The 14,406-nt window shown below is 30.0% G+C and overlaps 1 protein-coding gene across 2 annotated transcripts; it reads right to left on the bottom strand.

Annotated features, from left to right (window-relative positions):
* Positions 1-5,077: 5,077 nt before the first annotated feature.
* On the bottom strand, positions 5,078-13,608 carry LOC111033226 (facilitated trehalose transporter Tret1-like). Of its 2 annotated transcripts, XM_022313873.1 has the most exons (6): positions 13,411-13,608; positions 13,168-13,207; positions 12,907-13,042; positions 9,360-9,545; positions 7,268-8,095; positions 5,078-6,393 (listed from the first exon to the last, which is right to left on the bottom strand). In XM_022313873.1, the coding sequence occupies exons 2-6, from the start codon at positions 13,201-13,203 to the stop codon at positions 6,152-6,154; spliced, it is 1,428 nt and encodes a 475-aa protein (XP_022169565.1). In that variant the 5' UTR covers positions 13,204-13,207; positions 13,411-13,608; the 3' UTR covers positions 5,078-6,151. The 2 variants fall into 2 exon arrangements, with proteins under 2 accessions (XP_022169565.1, XP_022169564.1); XM_022313872.1 differs by lacking the exon at positions 13,411-13,608 and having other exon boundaries at positions 13,168-13,383.
* Positions 13,609-14,406: the final 798 nt, after the last annotated feature.

The following is a 14,406-nucleotide window of genomic DNA, read 5'->3' as shown; positions in this document are numbered from 1 at the left end:
CAAAGCCCACAAATCGTCTGATTTTGTAATTTTTGTAAAATTATATTATAAAAGCAGCCCAGAAAAATCTATCTTGACACATGTAGTTCCCTTTATTTGAGTTAAGTAAGCTCTTAAAAATTAATTGATTTTGATTTATTATCAACAAAACAATATTATGAATCAGCAAAAAAAATCGAACCATGATAAAAAACCAAAACTTGAGCCAAAAGTAACCTATAATTTTCCATGTTAGCTTTTTCAATCATATAATCTAGGCAATTGATATTTTTGATATTTTACTGAGGTTTTCAGGTAAGATATATTGAGTAAGTACTTAGTATTACCTAAGTATGATCAAAATCATATTAAATACATAAGAAATAAGAGCTATGCTCAACACGAACCGGGTTTTCGTCCTAGTTCGAGTGCGCATGGCATTGTGTTTTTTTTGCATCTATACTACATTGAATACTCGTTTAACGTTACCTTGATTTTATTTTTGATTGCATAATATGCAAACTATATACAGCAGAACCAGCAGTTTTATCATTGAAAATATTTCTTATTCCCTGTAATTGTATTGTGTGCACCCTGTATTACTATTACAGTAAAACCAAATATAACGTACCATCAAAGAAACACCAGAAGTGTCCGTTATAACAAACAAGTGTCCATTATATACATTATAGACCATTCAGTATACGAATTTTCGGACAACTTACTTATTGTTTTGACAAAATTAAAGTTGGTTAACGTTGTCCGATTTCGATTCTCAAAACAATATTTGAAATTTTGAACTCAGTGGAAATATGTTTGTAGATCGTACGAAACACGTAATTTTTATTTTAATTATGATTTGGAAAAGTTAATATTTTCAAGTTCTCAATTTAAGTTTGCAATAATATAAGATTTAATTTTTACAGAGTTCTCCATACAATATATATATTTTTATTTTTATAAACTGTTAGAGTCATCAACAACAAGGTTTTAACATACAGAATTTACATTAAATTAATTTTCACTAAATTACTTAATTACTAAATATATTTATATATGTACATTGTTTTCTTAGGTACCTAATAATTTTAGATGAGATGACGCAGTTCTGTTTCGTTGATAAAATTGATTAACGTTCGAGAATGGGTGCAAGTATCTCGCTCAAGTAAACTCGCCGATGCTGTGAAATAAAATCTAGGGCACAAAATTAATTTCATAATCAATTTTAAATATCGATACAAATCGTAAAAATTCTCCAAGATATCAGAAGTAATATCAAAATTGATTTTTTTTGTTATCAAATTATCAACCATAAATTTGTATTGAAATTAAAAAAAAATTAAATCGATGATTTATAATAAAATAATAATCATTGTAAAATATTTATGTTACTCCCCGAACGTGGGGAATGTACCCAGTCCCTGGAATGTGCAACGTATAACTAGGGTTGCCACCTCTCCGGGTTTCACCCGGAGAATCCGGGTTTACGTATAAATCTACGGGCTCCGGGTTCAGAGAATTTTTCTCCGGGTCGGAGATAAAGATAAGATAACCTACGATTTATAGTCTTAAATAGACATGTTTTTATTATTATGCCTTTTTTTTTATTAGTTTCCGGTAACAATTATTAAAATGTGCAACAAATAATGTTAAGTATGATTTTAAATTTAAATAATTTTTCTTGTTTGGGATTTTTAATTATATTTTTATAGTATAATTTGTAATTTTGAATGATAAAATATGTGATTACTGATTATATAAATATTTTTTTGTTTGCATTTCATTACTTATCATTTCACTTCAACTAAGCTATAGATTTTAGATTATACTACCACGTACTGGTGTGTATACTAGCGTCTAGCTGATGACCTTTTTTTTTGCTTATCGGCCTATCTCCGGGGCTGCTTTCTTTCAAAGGAGGCAACCCTACGTACAACTACTTTTGCCCATTTTATGGAATGGGTAAATATATAATAACATAATTATTTATTAGCAAAGTATTAATAAGAATCAAAAATATGGAAAAATAATAACATATAATATTATTAATGTGTAAAAAACTAAAAATGTTGTTTATTTTTTAAATACTCATTTTATAATTATTGACTAAATGAAATAATTATATGAAATCTCAAAGCAATATCAAAATCTATATTTTTTTTAGTATGCTATTTTCAATTTATATTGATGTTTGTAACTTGTAAGTATAAATAAATATAAATAAATCTAAAATTTCCATGACGCTTTAAAGTCTTATTTCAGCATAAAAGGTAATGACGGCGTCATGTATAGGCAATATAGGTACATGGTTGTGTTAAAGATATTTTTCAAATGTTTTATTAATAAAGGAAACATTTTTACTGTCTATTGGTAAAATGAAAATATGTTACATATTATTTTCTTTTGTTTTAATGTCCACTTATTGTCCTAAAGACTAAAACTAAATTTTCATTATCTCTAGTAAAATATTATTATTTTCTGTTTTCATGAACAATTTGTCAATAGTCAATCATGATCACACTTTATTTCGTACAATGTAGTTGACAATTTTTTTTCCGACATTATTAGAATTATCATTTATCAATAACTTAATTAGTATAAAAATCATAAAAAAAATGATATTTCCTAAAACTTTCTGCTGTGTTGAAAATAAAATGCAGAATATGAAAAACTAGATTTTTTTAAAAAGTTTACTTAATGGTCTATTTCTAAAAAGTTAACACCCTTCTTGAATACTTTAGTTGTACATTTCTTGTGTATAACCCACCTCATACTTTTCAACCCTCTTGTAATTGTACGGTTAAAATTAATTAATTAATATATATATATTATATACTAATATACTAGTTGATTCCGTGCACTTCGTTGCCTTTTAAAAATGCCAACTTTATACGAGACACGCTTGTGATAATATGAGCATTATACTATCAGGTAGGCAATCCACCTGCTTGGAACACATAATTTGACGAACAAAAAGGTCAGGTTACAAGTTGCTGGAAACTCTCGGGCCGCCGTGCTGTACAATATGTATATAGGTATACAATTTACACTTTTATTTAAATTAATAACTAATTTTTCTTAATTTTTTCTTCCATGAGAACCTTTTTCTGAGAATTAGCTTAATCGGTCCAGCAGTTTACGCCTGATACCTTGACCAAGGGAAATAGGGATTAAATAGAGACAAATATTAAAAGGCTACCTTAATATCTAGGGCTTTAAAAATAGCCTATGACCTACTAAATGTACATGAAAAATGTCATTAAAATTTGACAAGCTGTTTCGAAGGAGTTCAATAACAAACATTGTGAACGATGAATTTTATATACTATAAGATACATCGTATTTTAATTTTATTATATATTTTTGTAGTTTTATATCTTGAATTTACCTGATAAGCCCTTTTCTATTAATCAAGTTCTTAAATCTCATAGTTAAGAAGAAAAGGATGTGTGCAAGGCTGGGCATTAACGCGTTAATAAGTTAAAGTTAAGTTATTTTTTTTTTATGTTTATTAACTTAATTAATAACTTTAGGAGCATTTAAATTAACTTTGAATTAACTTGAGTTAATTTTACATTTAAACAAGTTAAGTTAATTTTAATTTTAATTATTATGTTATGTGTTTTCAATTTTTTTAATTCGTGTAAAATTTAAATACTTATATTATGAAATTACGAATATTATCAATGCCTGTTATTTTGCCATCGTCGCCAGTTGGTGGTTATAACTTATAGCTACAGATATTCCTATGAATTATTATAAACTATTTTGGTAATATTATATTTGTTTTATACATTATTATTATTATATTATACTTATTATTAAGAATTAATATCTATATAGAAGATAACGCTAGACGGACTAGACTGTTATGTGGCAATAGTGTAATACCCCGTTTATTTTTGTATAATTTATTATTAGTTCGACGTTTTCGTCGATTTCACCGAAATCTAGAATTCCCGCATGGACGCCTAGTGACTAGTGGTGGTAAAACCATGTTTCTATATTCGATATCGATACATATTATTACATATCTGTTACAACTACTAATACTGTCATTTCCAGGTTTTATTATAATATTATATTAGTCCGTGTCACGATGAAAAAATGAAAAATATCTTTAATCGCGGTTCGTGTTCTTGTCTTATTGATAATCTAACTACCCATACAGGCCTACAGCTAATTATCGTGTATTAGTAATAAGTAATAACTACTAATAAGTCTTCAGTATTCAGTAATCACTGTATGGGTATAAAAATAAATACGCTACTCAGTATTGTACTAGCCTATACTTCGACTTCGACTAAAATATAAAGACGCGGTTAGGTTAAACTAACGCGACCATTTTCGAGTTTGTACAATCTGGTATCAGTCTACATTTTCCGTATAGTACTGTTAGCTTTTTGAACACATAAAATAATAATAGTTCTTTGGTGTAATAACATGAAAAATTTTAGGTACGAATATTTTAATTTTTCCTATATGAAAACAAAAAAACTTTTTTTAACTTAACTTGAGTTAAAAAGTTAATATTACATTTTAGTTAACTCTTAACTTAGTTTAATTGATAGAACATTTTGAATTAACTTTTAACTATTAACTTGATTTAGATTTTAATTTAACTTAACTTCACTGAGTTAAAAAATATCATTAACTTGCCCAGCCTTGGATGTGTGTATGAAGTTAAATTCCAACCGTGTGAAATCCATGGATTGAGCTGCAAACTAAGTATTTACTCTCTAAAGTCTCAGATAGTTTTTGTTTAGGATATTTACCAAACAATGTTATATACCTACCTCTATCCTTCCGATGAACGAAATTTATCGGCTAACATTCAAACCAAAATAAATACGTAAGTACTAGGTAAGAATAGAGTATTGAAGTACACACTATAATCTATTACGGAATTATTTTAAATAAGTAATTCCTACCAAATCCAGATAGTTTTTATAGAATTTATATTGTTATGGAAACTTCTGACTAGTCCGTGTTAGGTCAGCGAAGACACTGTGAAAAAGAAGTTATTATTTTGTGAAATTCTCACAAATCAAATCACGAATAATAAAAATATTAGGTATAAATACAGGTATACATTAGGTACAGTTTACAATAAACTATGTTAGTTTATTAATTAATATGAATACATAATAACATTTCATAAAAAACATAATTTATACAGCTAATGATTTTGATCACATAAACACTATTGGTGCAGATAGTCACATATCAAACTCAATACGAGAAAATAAATCAAACAATTACAGTTTTTACTACCACAGTGGATATTATACGTTTGATGACAATTTTGAAAGTTAAAAAAAAACCTAATCAAGATCTAAAAACACTCATAACTGAAAGGTTCCTTGTAACAACCAGAGTCCACATTTTGAACATTTTCAGGGTGGCCATTTCGAAATTCGTTATCCCATTTATTCTTACGGAATATAGTAATCAGATTTGTATGGTTGGTGTATCAATATAAAAATATTTCCCTCAACGAAATCGTTTTCAAATGCAAAAGTCAATTTCAGAAATGTTGTGAATTGTCTGTTTGTTGCTGGGGCCAATCGTTAGTCAATTGTATTTCAATATCTGGTGTTTGGGCTTTGACCGCGAAATGCATGTCTCAGTCTTGATAGAAAATTGTATTAATTGAAGCTCTTCAAATATACAAATAATTAATAAGACATTAAAAGTGTATAAATAGTCTTTGAAAATAGCTTAAGTAATTGAGATTAAAGATAAAAAGGAAATTAAGTAACACTCCTTACGCTGTATATTATATCAAATTAGTTTTTTTGTTAATTGAACAAACAAACATATCAATTTAATACCACGTGAGTAAGCTTATGTAATAAAAAATTGAGTTACCTAATGATAAACAATAATCTTATATACAGTGTGCATGCACAGTTTTAGAGGCAACAAAAATTATAATATTATATTCTATTAAGATTTGAATCACTGAATGTCACAGCTGATGTTGATTTGCAATTATTAATCATTTGACAAATATTTCATCAACATGGGTAATAAAATATTAGTATAACTAATAATAACATAGTATATTATAAATAAAACGACATCTATGTATCGATGCTTAAATACTACAATAAAAAAATATAATAAAAATGTTCGGTTTCCATAAGTGGATAAATTAACGTAGGTAGTCTTAAGGAATGATGACTTTCTTAACTCTCTTCTCTGGTTCGAAATACAACAAGACTTCGTCTAGAGTTTTTCCCTTAGTTTCGGGCATAATAAATATAGCAAATAACACGTTTAATATACAGAAGAAAGCGAATATTGACCAAACGATTTCTACTCCTAAATTTGAGATCAGCGATGGATATACTTTGCAAATCATGAACCACATAATATATCCACATGTCTGTACAACTCCGTTCATAACACCTGAAAAAAATGTGGAAACAATAATTATAAAAACTTTAAATTAGTCAAATGAATCTAAAGCATAGTAGGTTATGTATAATATATGCAATGTACATTTAATGAAATACAACATGAGATCATTTTTTGAAACAATCGGTGCATGGCTTAATTGTGTACGGAACATTTTATTGTTGTAAATATTCGAGCAACTTTAACTGCCTTCTCATTGACCGAAATCGAAGTGAACTCTTGGAATCAAAAAAATACTCTGGCGAGTAACCTGCATAATATCTTCAACCGTGGCTGTAACAACTACGCCCGGCTTCCGGACGACTTTAGCACTGCATGGCAAACATAACTCAACTTTACTCTCCTCGTTATGGCCAATTTTTTCATTCTTTCTATCAACTTATGTTATTCTAAATATATCGGACAAATCGAAGAACAATTGAAGCTGGTCAGGGCTGTATTTAAAATTTTTGCTCCCTGGGATCAACCATATTTTTACGCCCCCTCCTCTTCCCCCACCAAAACATAGACACACTTTTTTGATTTTTCTTAACACTTTTTTAGTTATAATCCTTTATGGTTATGTCATGGTTGGCTATCTACTACAGTGGTTATGTTAAAATAATTATATTCCATATTTCTATGCTAGCACTTATCAGTTTATCGTTGATTGACAAGTGACACCATCAAATTATGGCCGTATCATAGTACAAATTCATTACTAAAACAAAAAATATTTATTGATACAATATTACACCGGGCTACAGCGGTGCCCGCCCCCCCCCCCTAAACAGATCAATATTTGGCCACCTGGGGCAAACGTCCCAATTCCTCCCCCCCCTAAATACGGCCCTGCAGCTGGTGATTTATTCACGATCATCGTTACCTTTTACCGCCATCGGGAACACCTCGCCGCACAGTATCCAAGGCATGGGCAGAATGGCCAGCAGGGCGAAGAACATGAACATGACGAATGCGATGATGAGCGTCATTGCGAACGGTGGGTCTTGGACGCCGGTGAATATCCTCATGTAGGCGACGACTACGAGCAGCGACACGGCCATACATCCGCCGGAAACCATGACGAGTGTCCGGCGCGGGACGCGGTGCATGGCCGCGAAACCCAGGCCGCCCATCACTCTGGCCAAGGACAGGAACAGCGAGACGGTGTTGCTGTCCCACGGCACCTTGCAGTCCCGAAGCACGTCCATCGAGTAGAACAGCAGCACGTACACCCCGCTACCTTGCTGGCAGACGAAGAACGTCAGCGTGATCACCGTCGGCATCCACACGTTGCGCCGCAGGAACAGTGACCAGTACGGTGTCGACGCGGCCGCTGCGGGCACGCTGGCGTCCACCGCCGTGGCCAAGTTTGGCCGTTCGACCACAGCAGCAGCAGGTGGAGACATCGCGGTGGCCGACGTGTGCGTCATGTGACCCAAGTCTAGCCACCTGTCCACTTCGTCCGCCTCGGTGACCCGGCCCTTGGCCCTGAGCCACATCGGCGGTTCCGGCACCAGGAACAGCGTCAGGAAATTGATTACGCACAACCCGAACATGATACCGGATATGGTTTGACAGCGGAAGAACATGGCCAATATGCATTCCCCCATCATGCCCAGGCCCACGGTCATGGTTACCAGTGTTATGTACAGCGGTCGTAGGTTGGCTGGTGTTATTTCGGAAATGTACAGAAACATGCACGTGCTCACCCCTGTTGAGCGAAGTCGACCGAGTTAGCTTGCATGTAGTGGAATTATTAATTTAATTCGACTAAATACGACTTTATGACATTAAATATTTGCATTTACAAGTGGTTCCTCCTACTCCCTACGCCCAAGCAAAATCTTGTTGTGAGATAAGTGGAGTCCATTACAACAATTAATTAGATAACTATACCTTTTCCACAAGTTTTTCAGTTCATAGTCATTTACAGTTCATGTAACGAAGACCATACTTAACCATACAAATAATATTAATATCGAGATATTGATCAAATTATCGCATTTACCATTACCTAACTTAAATTTAGAATCATTATCAAACACTAAACAGTGTAAGATATTAGCAGGTGGTTTATGAAATAACTATTGTATTCTTGTATTTATTTAATGATTCCTCATTAATTTGATTTTATTGATTTTATTTTTTCCATTATTTTCTTTATTGTCATTATGGAATCTTAAGTTTTTTTTTCTAATCAGGCTTAAGGATTCTTATGATTGATTATTGATGGTAAAATAGGTTATTAATTCATAACAATTATCGTTCAAATGTTTATAGTTTTTGAATATTAACCATTTGTTTTAAGTTTGTTATTATAATAACTTTTATTACTATACTCTGATAAGCATAACATGCATTATGTATATTTAGTGGTTTTAATACTTTATGATAACCTAACATGAGCCTCATAAGATTACACCTAACTGAAGTACCTATTCATGATCACAGATTTTGGCTAAACAAGCATGAGATATTGAGATGTATAAATAAAATTTTTTTTAAGGCATCGAATGCATGTTATTTTCATTTTTTTACTATAGTTGGTGACTTCAGACTAGGAAAGTCTAGGAGTGAATGAGCTCTTTACAGTCAATTATATACTACGTCACCAGCCATATATTTATAGTGTATAGTTTCTTTAAAGCTAGAAATTAATAAAATGGGGGTTCTAAAAGTAAATTTAAAATCAGCTTTTGAAAAACTGAATTGTTGAAAAAAAGGGGGGAGCGGTCATGCTTAATAAATCATAGTGTATATGATATATCTTTGTTAGAATATCGAATAGAAAATATAATAGAGCGTTTTTTTTAAATACTATAGTTAACAACTTTTTAAATTATCAGACTCACTACAGGACACGCATGTTTTATAGTAATGCAAATATTGTAATCGAATATTTTTGAAATTAATTTTTTTATGACTAGGTATGAGTAATACTATAAATATTAGAAATAAAATATTTGAAAACTCACCAAACGGGATCCCAAGTATAATTTTTCCAATCAATAGTGCTGTATAAGATTCAGCAAATGTAATTATTAGCCAACTTAAAGCCATTGGTGCGTAGACAATTTGAATAGTTTTTCTTCTACCAAATTTGTCCGTTAGAATTCCAATTATGAGTAAACCGATAGGACATATAAGTACCGTAATACTTGCTGAAATGAATTGTAAACATTTGTATTGCAAATCAATAGCATTATAGTAATATTAATATTAAAACACTTACTAAAATAAATCTTAAACGTATTTATAAGTTTCTTATAAACTAAAGTTGAGATAAAAGTTAAGAATAATTGCGAATGGGTAAAAGTTATCCACGTGAACTGGCTATAAATTTACTTAATAATAGTTTATTTCTATTTTCTATTTAGTGTATATTATTCACTGCTTGATTTAGATGCTTTTTCAAAAGGATAATCAAATTACAGTGAGTTTTTTATAAACATATATAGTTAGCCTAAATAGGCATATTTTAAACATACAATCAGCCTTTTTTTTAAAGTAGTTTCTTTTTGTATTGTACATAATGACCACACAATTATATATTTCGTGTACGAAAAATAATAGACGGGAATTTCCATATTTTGTTTACTGAAAAAAGAACGATACTGTTTTTACAAATTAAGATAAAAGTATGAGCACGTATGTATAGCACGTTCCAAAGATAATTCATCAACGATAATCTCATAATAAATTAATATTTATGACCTAAAATGTCTGAAGTGGATATGGACAGTACTTTAGAAGATACTTGAGATTAGTCGAGAGTCCAAAGATGGATCAGTCATATAATATTATGTATTATTAAATGTTTTTTTTTTATGTATCATTCTATTTATATTTGCTTTTAGATAGTGCAATGCAAAAAACATTTCAATGAAGAGCAGCAGAGACATAAAGCATTTTCAATAAATTTGACACCTTTTAAGCTTTTTGAAGACATGTACAATTTTTAAATTTCTTTTTTTTTTTACTTAAGATACAATTTTTGACTGCCATTAAAAAAACATGAACATCTGATACAATGTTCCTCATAAGTTTTTCAATAGAAATGAGAAAATGTCGAAAATAAAAGTACGAACTTTTTATTAGAGTCAGAATTTTAAATTTTGACGACAAATCCGGAAAATTGGATACTATATAATAAAAAAAACGATAGGTTGTATAAATATTTTATGAGCATTTTAAGTTCAAATGTAAATTATACATTCGATGTTTAAAAGTAAAATAGCGATTATTGTTATTAAGATACTTGTAATACAAAATGTATATTTTGTAGAAACTTGAAACATTCTGTATTTCTTAAATAATAATTGTCTATACACAACTCAATTTGTACAGTATTTAAAATTATTTTAAATTGATTCAAGGCATTTTACGTTTTTGATCTTCTTAAATTTTTTTCTGTAAGTGTTGAAAACAATTTTGATGCTTCGTCAAAAAGCTTGAAAGCCTAACATCCTCACCAGTTAATTTTATAACATTTAAAATATATAAAGATACAATTTTTTTGTTTCAATTTCTGCAAAATTCGTTCAAAATTAAAAATTATCTTGTAAAAATTGATAACATTTTCAATTTTCATTACAAATGTTTAAAAATGTAATACAAGGTTACTTGTAACGTTTTCCTTATGGCAACTAAAAAATATCAAAAATACTTGTGCAACATTCTGTTATAGTTATTTGAAGTTGAAATTTAGACGAAAATGGATATCCAAAGGAAAAATTACGATTTGTCTTGATTTAGTTATTATGCCGTAGTTTAAAAATATATGATTTAAAGGAACTTGAACTTTAAACTATAACGTATATTATTATTATTTTATCAATTCAATTTGTTTCAAAATATTTAGACTAAATTTAAGCTGTTTAAAGATTACAATGAACTTATTAATGTCAGTCTTTGTTGGTACGTTGGTATTGATCTGATGAAGTTTATGACCACTATATAGTACCTAATTATATATGAAAATATATATTTAATTATTATTATATATCTCTGATGTAGATTTTCGTAAAATTGATTTCAACCTACCGTATCACTAATAAAAAAATATATAGTATGCTAGAATAAATCATTAAAATGTAACATATTTTAGAAACACCAATAACCCTAGAAGTTGAGGGAGCTTGTATAAATAATAAAAATAATAAAAATAAAAATAAATTACTAATTTTTTTTTATTTCTTTAATTTTTTTTAGTTACCTCTTTATTTTCTATTACTAATTTGAAATGTTGAACACGATTCTGCAACATTGAAACAACTTAACATAATTACATTTTTAAACAGTGAATTATAGGTTCGAGGTAATCTTGTATAAAGCATCTTTATATTTGTATTAGTATTTGCGTAGAGATACAAATACTTCAACTAAAAATGTTGAAGTATTTTAAAGTTGACAATGTTTACGAGTATTTCAAATACTTTGTCAACAAGTATTTTAGAACAGAATACTAATATTTTGATCATCTAAAAAACAAATTAAAGGTGATAATATTAAATGTCTATAAAAAGATCAAAGAGAGCAAAACTATTTTCAAAACAACATCAGGTCTAAGATCGAATAATAATATCAGCTTTTTGTGAATAGTCAGAGTACCCATCTGTATTGTTATTCATTCGTCGATTTTTAAATTTTTGCACAAATGTTACTGTTTTTCCCTAATTCTCACAAAGCACCAACTAGAACAAATCTTCTGCTATCAAACCACTCTTAAGATTAAGACATTTTTACATCCCCAAAAGGTTATTATAAAAAACAAGCGACACTCGTCACTGTACCTTTAACCAATCATGCTGTGCTCTGAATCTAAACATTTGATGAATAAATTACATTAAATTTAGAGACAAAGATCCTTGCAAATGTTAATTATTTTGACAGACATAATGAAGGAGGTAATTCAGTTTTATTTTAATACAATTTTTACATTATTGGTTCAGAGTTATTTTGGGACTCAACTATTATAATGTACCACGGTAAGCACCTTTATAGGCACGTGATTTAATACACAGCCTAGTCGAGATAACTCAAAGTTGAAGGGCAATAAAAAATGGCTTCAAGATACCGAACTCAAATTTAAACTAACCGACCTCGTGATTAATAAAAAAAAACGAGTTGTCAAGTTTTTCGAGTTATCTCGACTCGGCTGTATTCGATTTGTCGGAGTCAGTTGTCCGGGCGTATTCGCTAACTTAATGCCATATATACCGTATGAAACTGAAGTACAACTCTAAATTATAAATAGTATACGTTATTCAGTAGCATAATATGATAATGATATGGTATAGGTACCTACTTCATAAATCCAAAATTATCGTAGACAGTAAACCAATATTAAAGCACCTATTCGAAACTAAGAAAAGTATTTGAATACATTTTTAAACTTATTTCTACTCAAATACCTAAAGCTACAGTTCTTATATGATTGGAAAAAATATAACAATATCTTTGATATAGGTACCTAGGTGCTAGAGTAATATTATTATGTCAAATGTCCAATAATCCACGTACTTATCCAAGATTCCTGTTCGACGGTCAAATGTATTGTTGACGAAGGTTCTCGAAGTTGTGCCACGAGTGTAGATGAAAATGAATACGAACTGCCAATCAGAAATTGAGTGAAGCACATCATGGTGGAACAGAATATCTAAATGTGCCAAAACATATAAAGTAAGACGAGTGTAATAGTTTATACGATTCAAAACATAAATTTATGTTGAGTTATATATTATAGTTATAAATATGAGTCATTTTGTTGTTGTCTATACCCACAAGTTTTAAATGGCATTGTAATTTTCTGTGCTTCATTTTTCTAAAAAAAAAAAAAACGGGAATAGTAAAAAATTCGCGTTTTCACAAAACTAATATCGATTTTCACTATTTGATTTTATTTTATATTAAAAGTAATTGGATTTTGACACGCTGGTTCGTTGTGCAGGAATCAACCTAGCACTCAGAATATTGCGAAGTCATAAGTATAAATTCGTATTCGTTTGATTATTATATACCGGATACCTGTACACAAATTAGATTGGTTATCTGCGGTTAGGCCACTTGATAGAAATACGCAAGCTTACACATCGAAAACAAAGTAGATTAGTAATTGTAATCTTTGATACAGGGTGGAAAACACGAGGAAAGATCGATGAAATACGCGAGTTTCCTCTCTGTTCGCCGTGTGCAATAATAGATAAACAATACTATAACATGGAAATATTATACTATTATACGTACTACTGTACACATCATCCGAACTTATTTCACGAATTGTTCAATTTATATTATGATTATGATTATTATTATTATTGTATCGAGTACGTCGTCGAGATTCGTTATCTGCATAATATTCGTAGTGTAGCAGCATTATTGCAAATTCAATTTTTGCACGGCCACTGAGCTCTAGGTAAATACAAGAGATAATGTAACAATAATTGCCATTGTCCATTCGCAACATAATATTAAAAAAACATGATTTATGATGTAGCTTTTGTATTCTCTTGCGCGTACCTGCTTACCCCGCAACAGCTAATAAAATGTACAAACATTTTCCACTTGAACGCCAGCTACAGGTGCCCATAACCTATTATGTCAATTGTCTATACGCATGCGAGCGTCTTTGTGCCTATGAAATATATTTTTTTGTGGAAATAATCGTTTAAATACGATCCGTAATCTGAATTCTATAGGTATATGACTGTATATATCAATATAAAAATCGTTGTTGCTGCAGACTTTGATCATCTACCTTTTGAAAACTGCGCTGCTGGTTTCAATTTGTTGCCTATTTCATATTTGGATATAATTCAGTAATTGTATTATCTATTGCCAATTGGCACCAAAAATAAAATAAAATTAAGGTGGCATTATTTTTTATCAACATATTTTTTATGTTGAATTTGGATTAGGAAAGCTTATATTATTATTAAATGAACGCTTACCTACCAACAAAATATCATTTGAATTTCCATTTTATTTTCAAAGTATCTACTTAGAATATCTTTAGAATATCTT

This window comes from Myzus persicae, unplaced genomic scaffold, assembly GCF_001856785.1.
Source record: "Myzus persicae strain clone G006 unplaced genomic scaffold, MPER_G0061.0, whole genome shotgun sequence".
Classification (NCBI taxonomy): Eukaryota; Metazoa; Arthropoda; class Insecta; order Hemiptera; family Aphididae; genus Myzus; species Myzus persicae.
Note: the sequence above shows the minus strand (reverse complement) of the source record. Positions and strands in the feature narration are given on the sequence as shown.

Coding starts and splice junctions, on each gene's coding strand:
- LOC111033226 (XM_022313873.1), bottom strand. CDS start 13,203: ATGAAGCACAGAAAATTACAATGCCATTTAAAACTT. Junction 13,043..13,167: donor TACAATGCCATTTAAAACTT/GTGGGTATAGAC, acceptor TGGCACATTTAG/ATATTCTGTTCCACCATGAT. Junction 6,394..7,267: donor GTTCCCGATGGCGGTAAAAG/GTAACGATGATC, acceptor CATTTTTTTCAG/GTGTTATGAACGGAGTTGTA.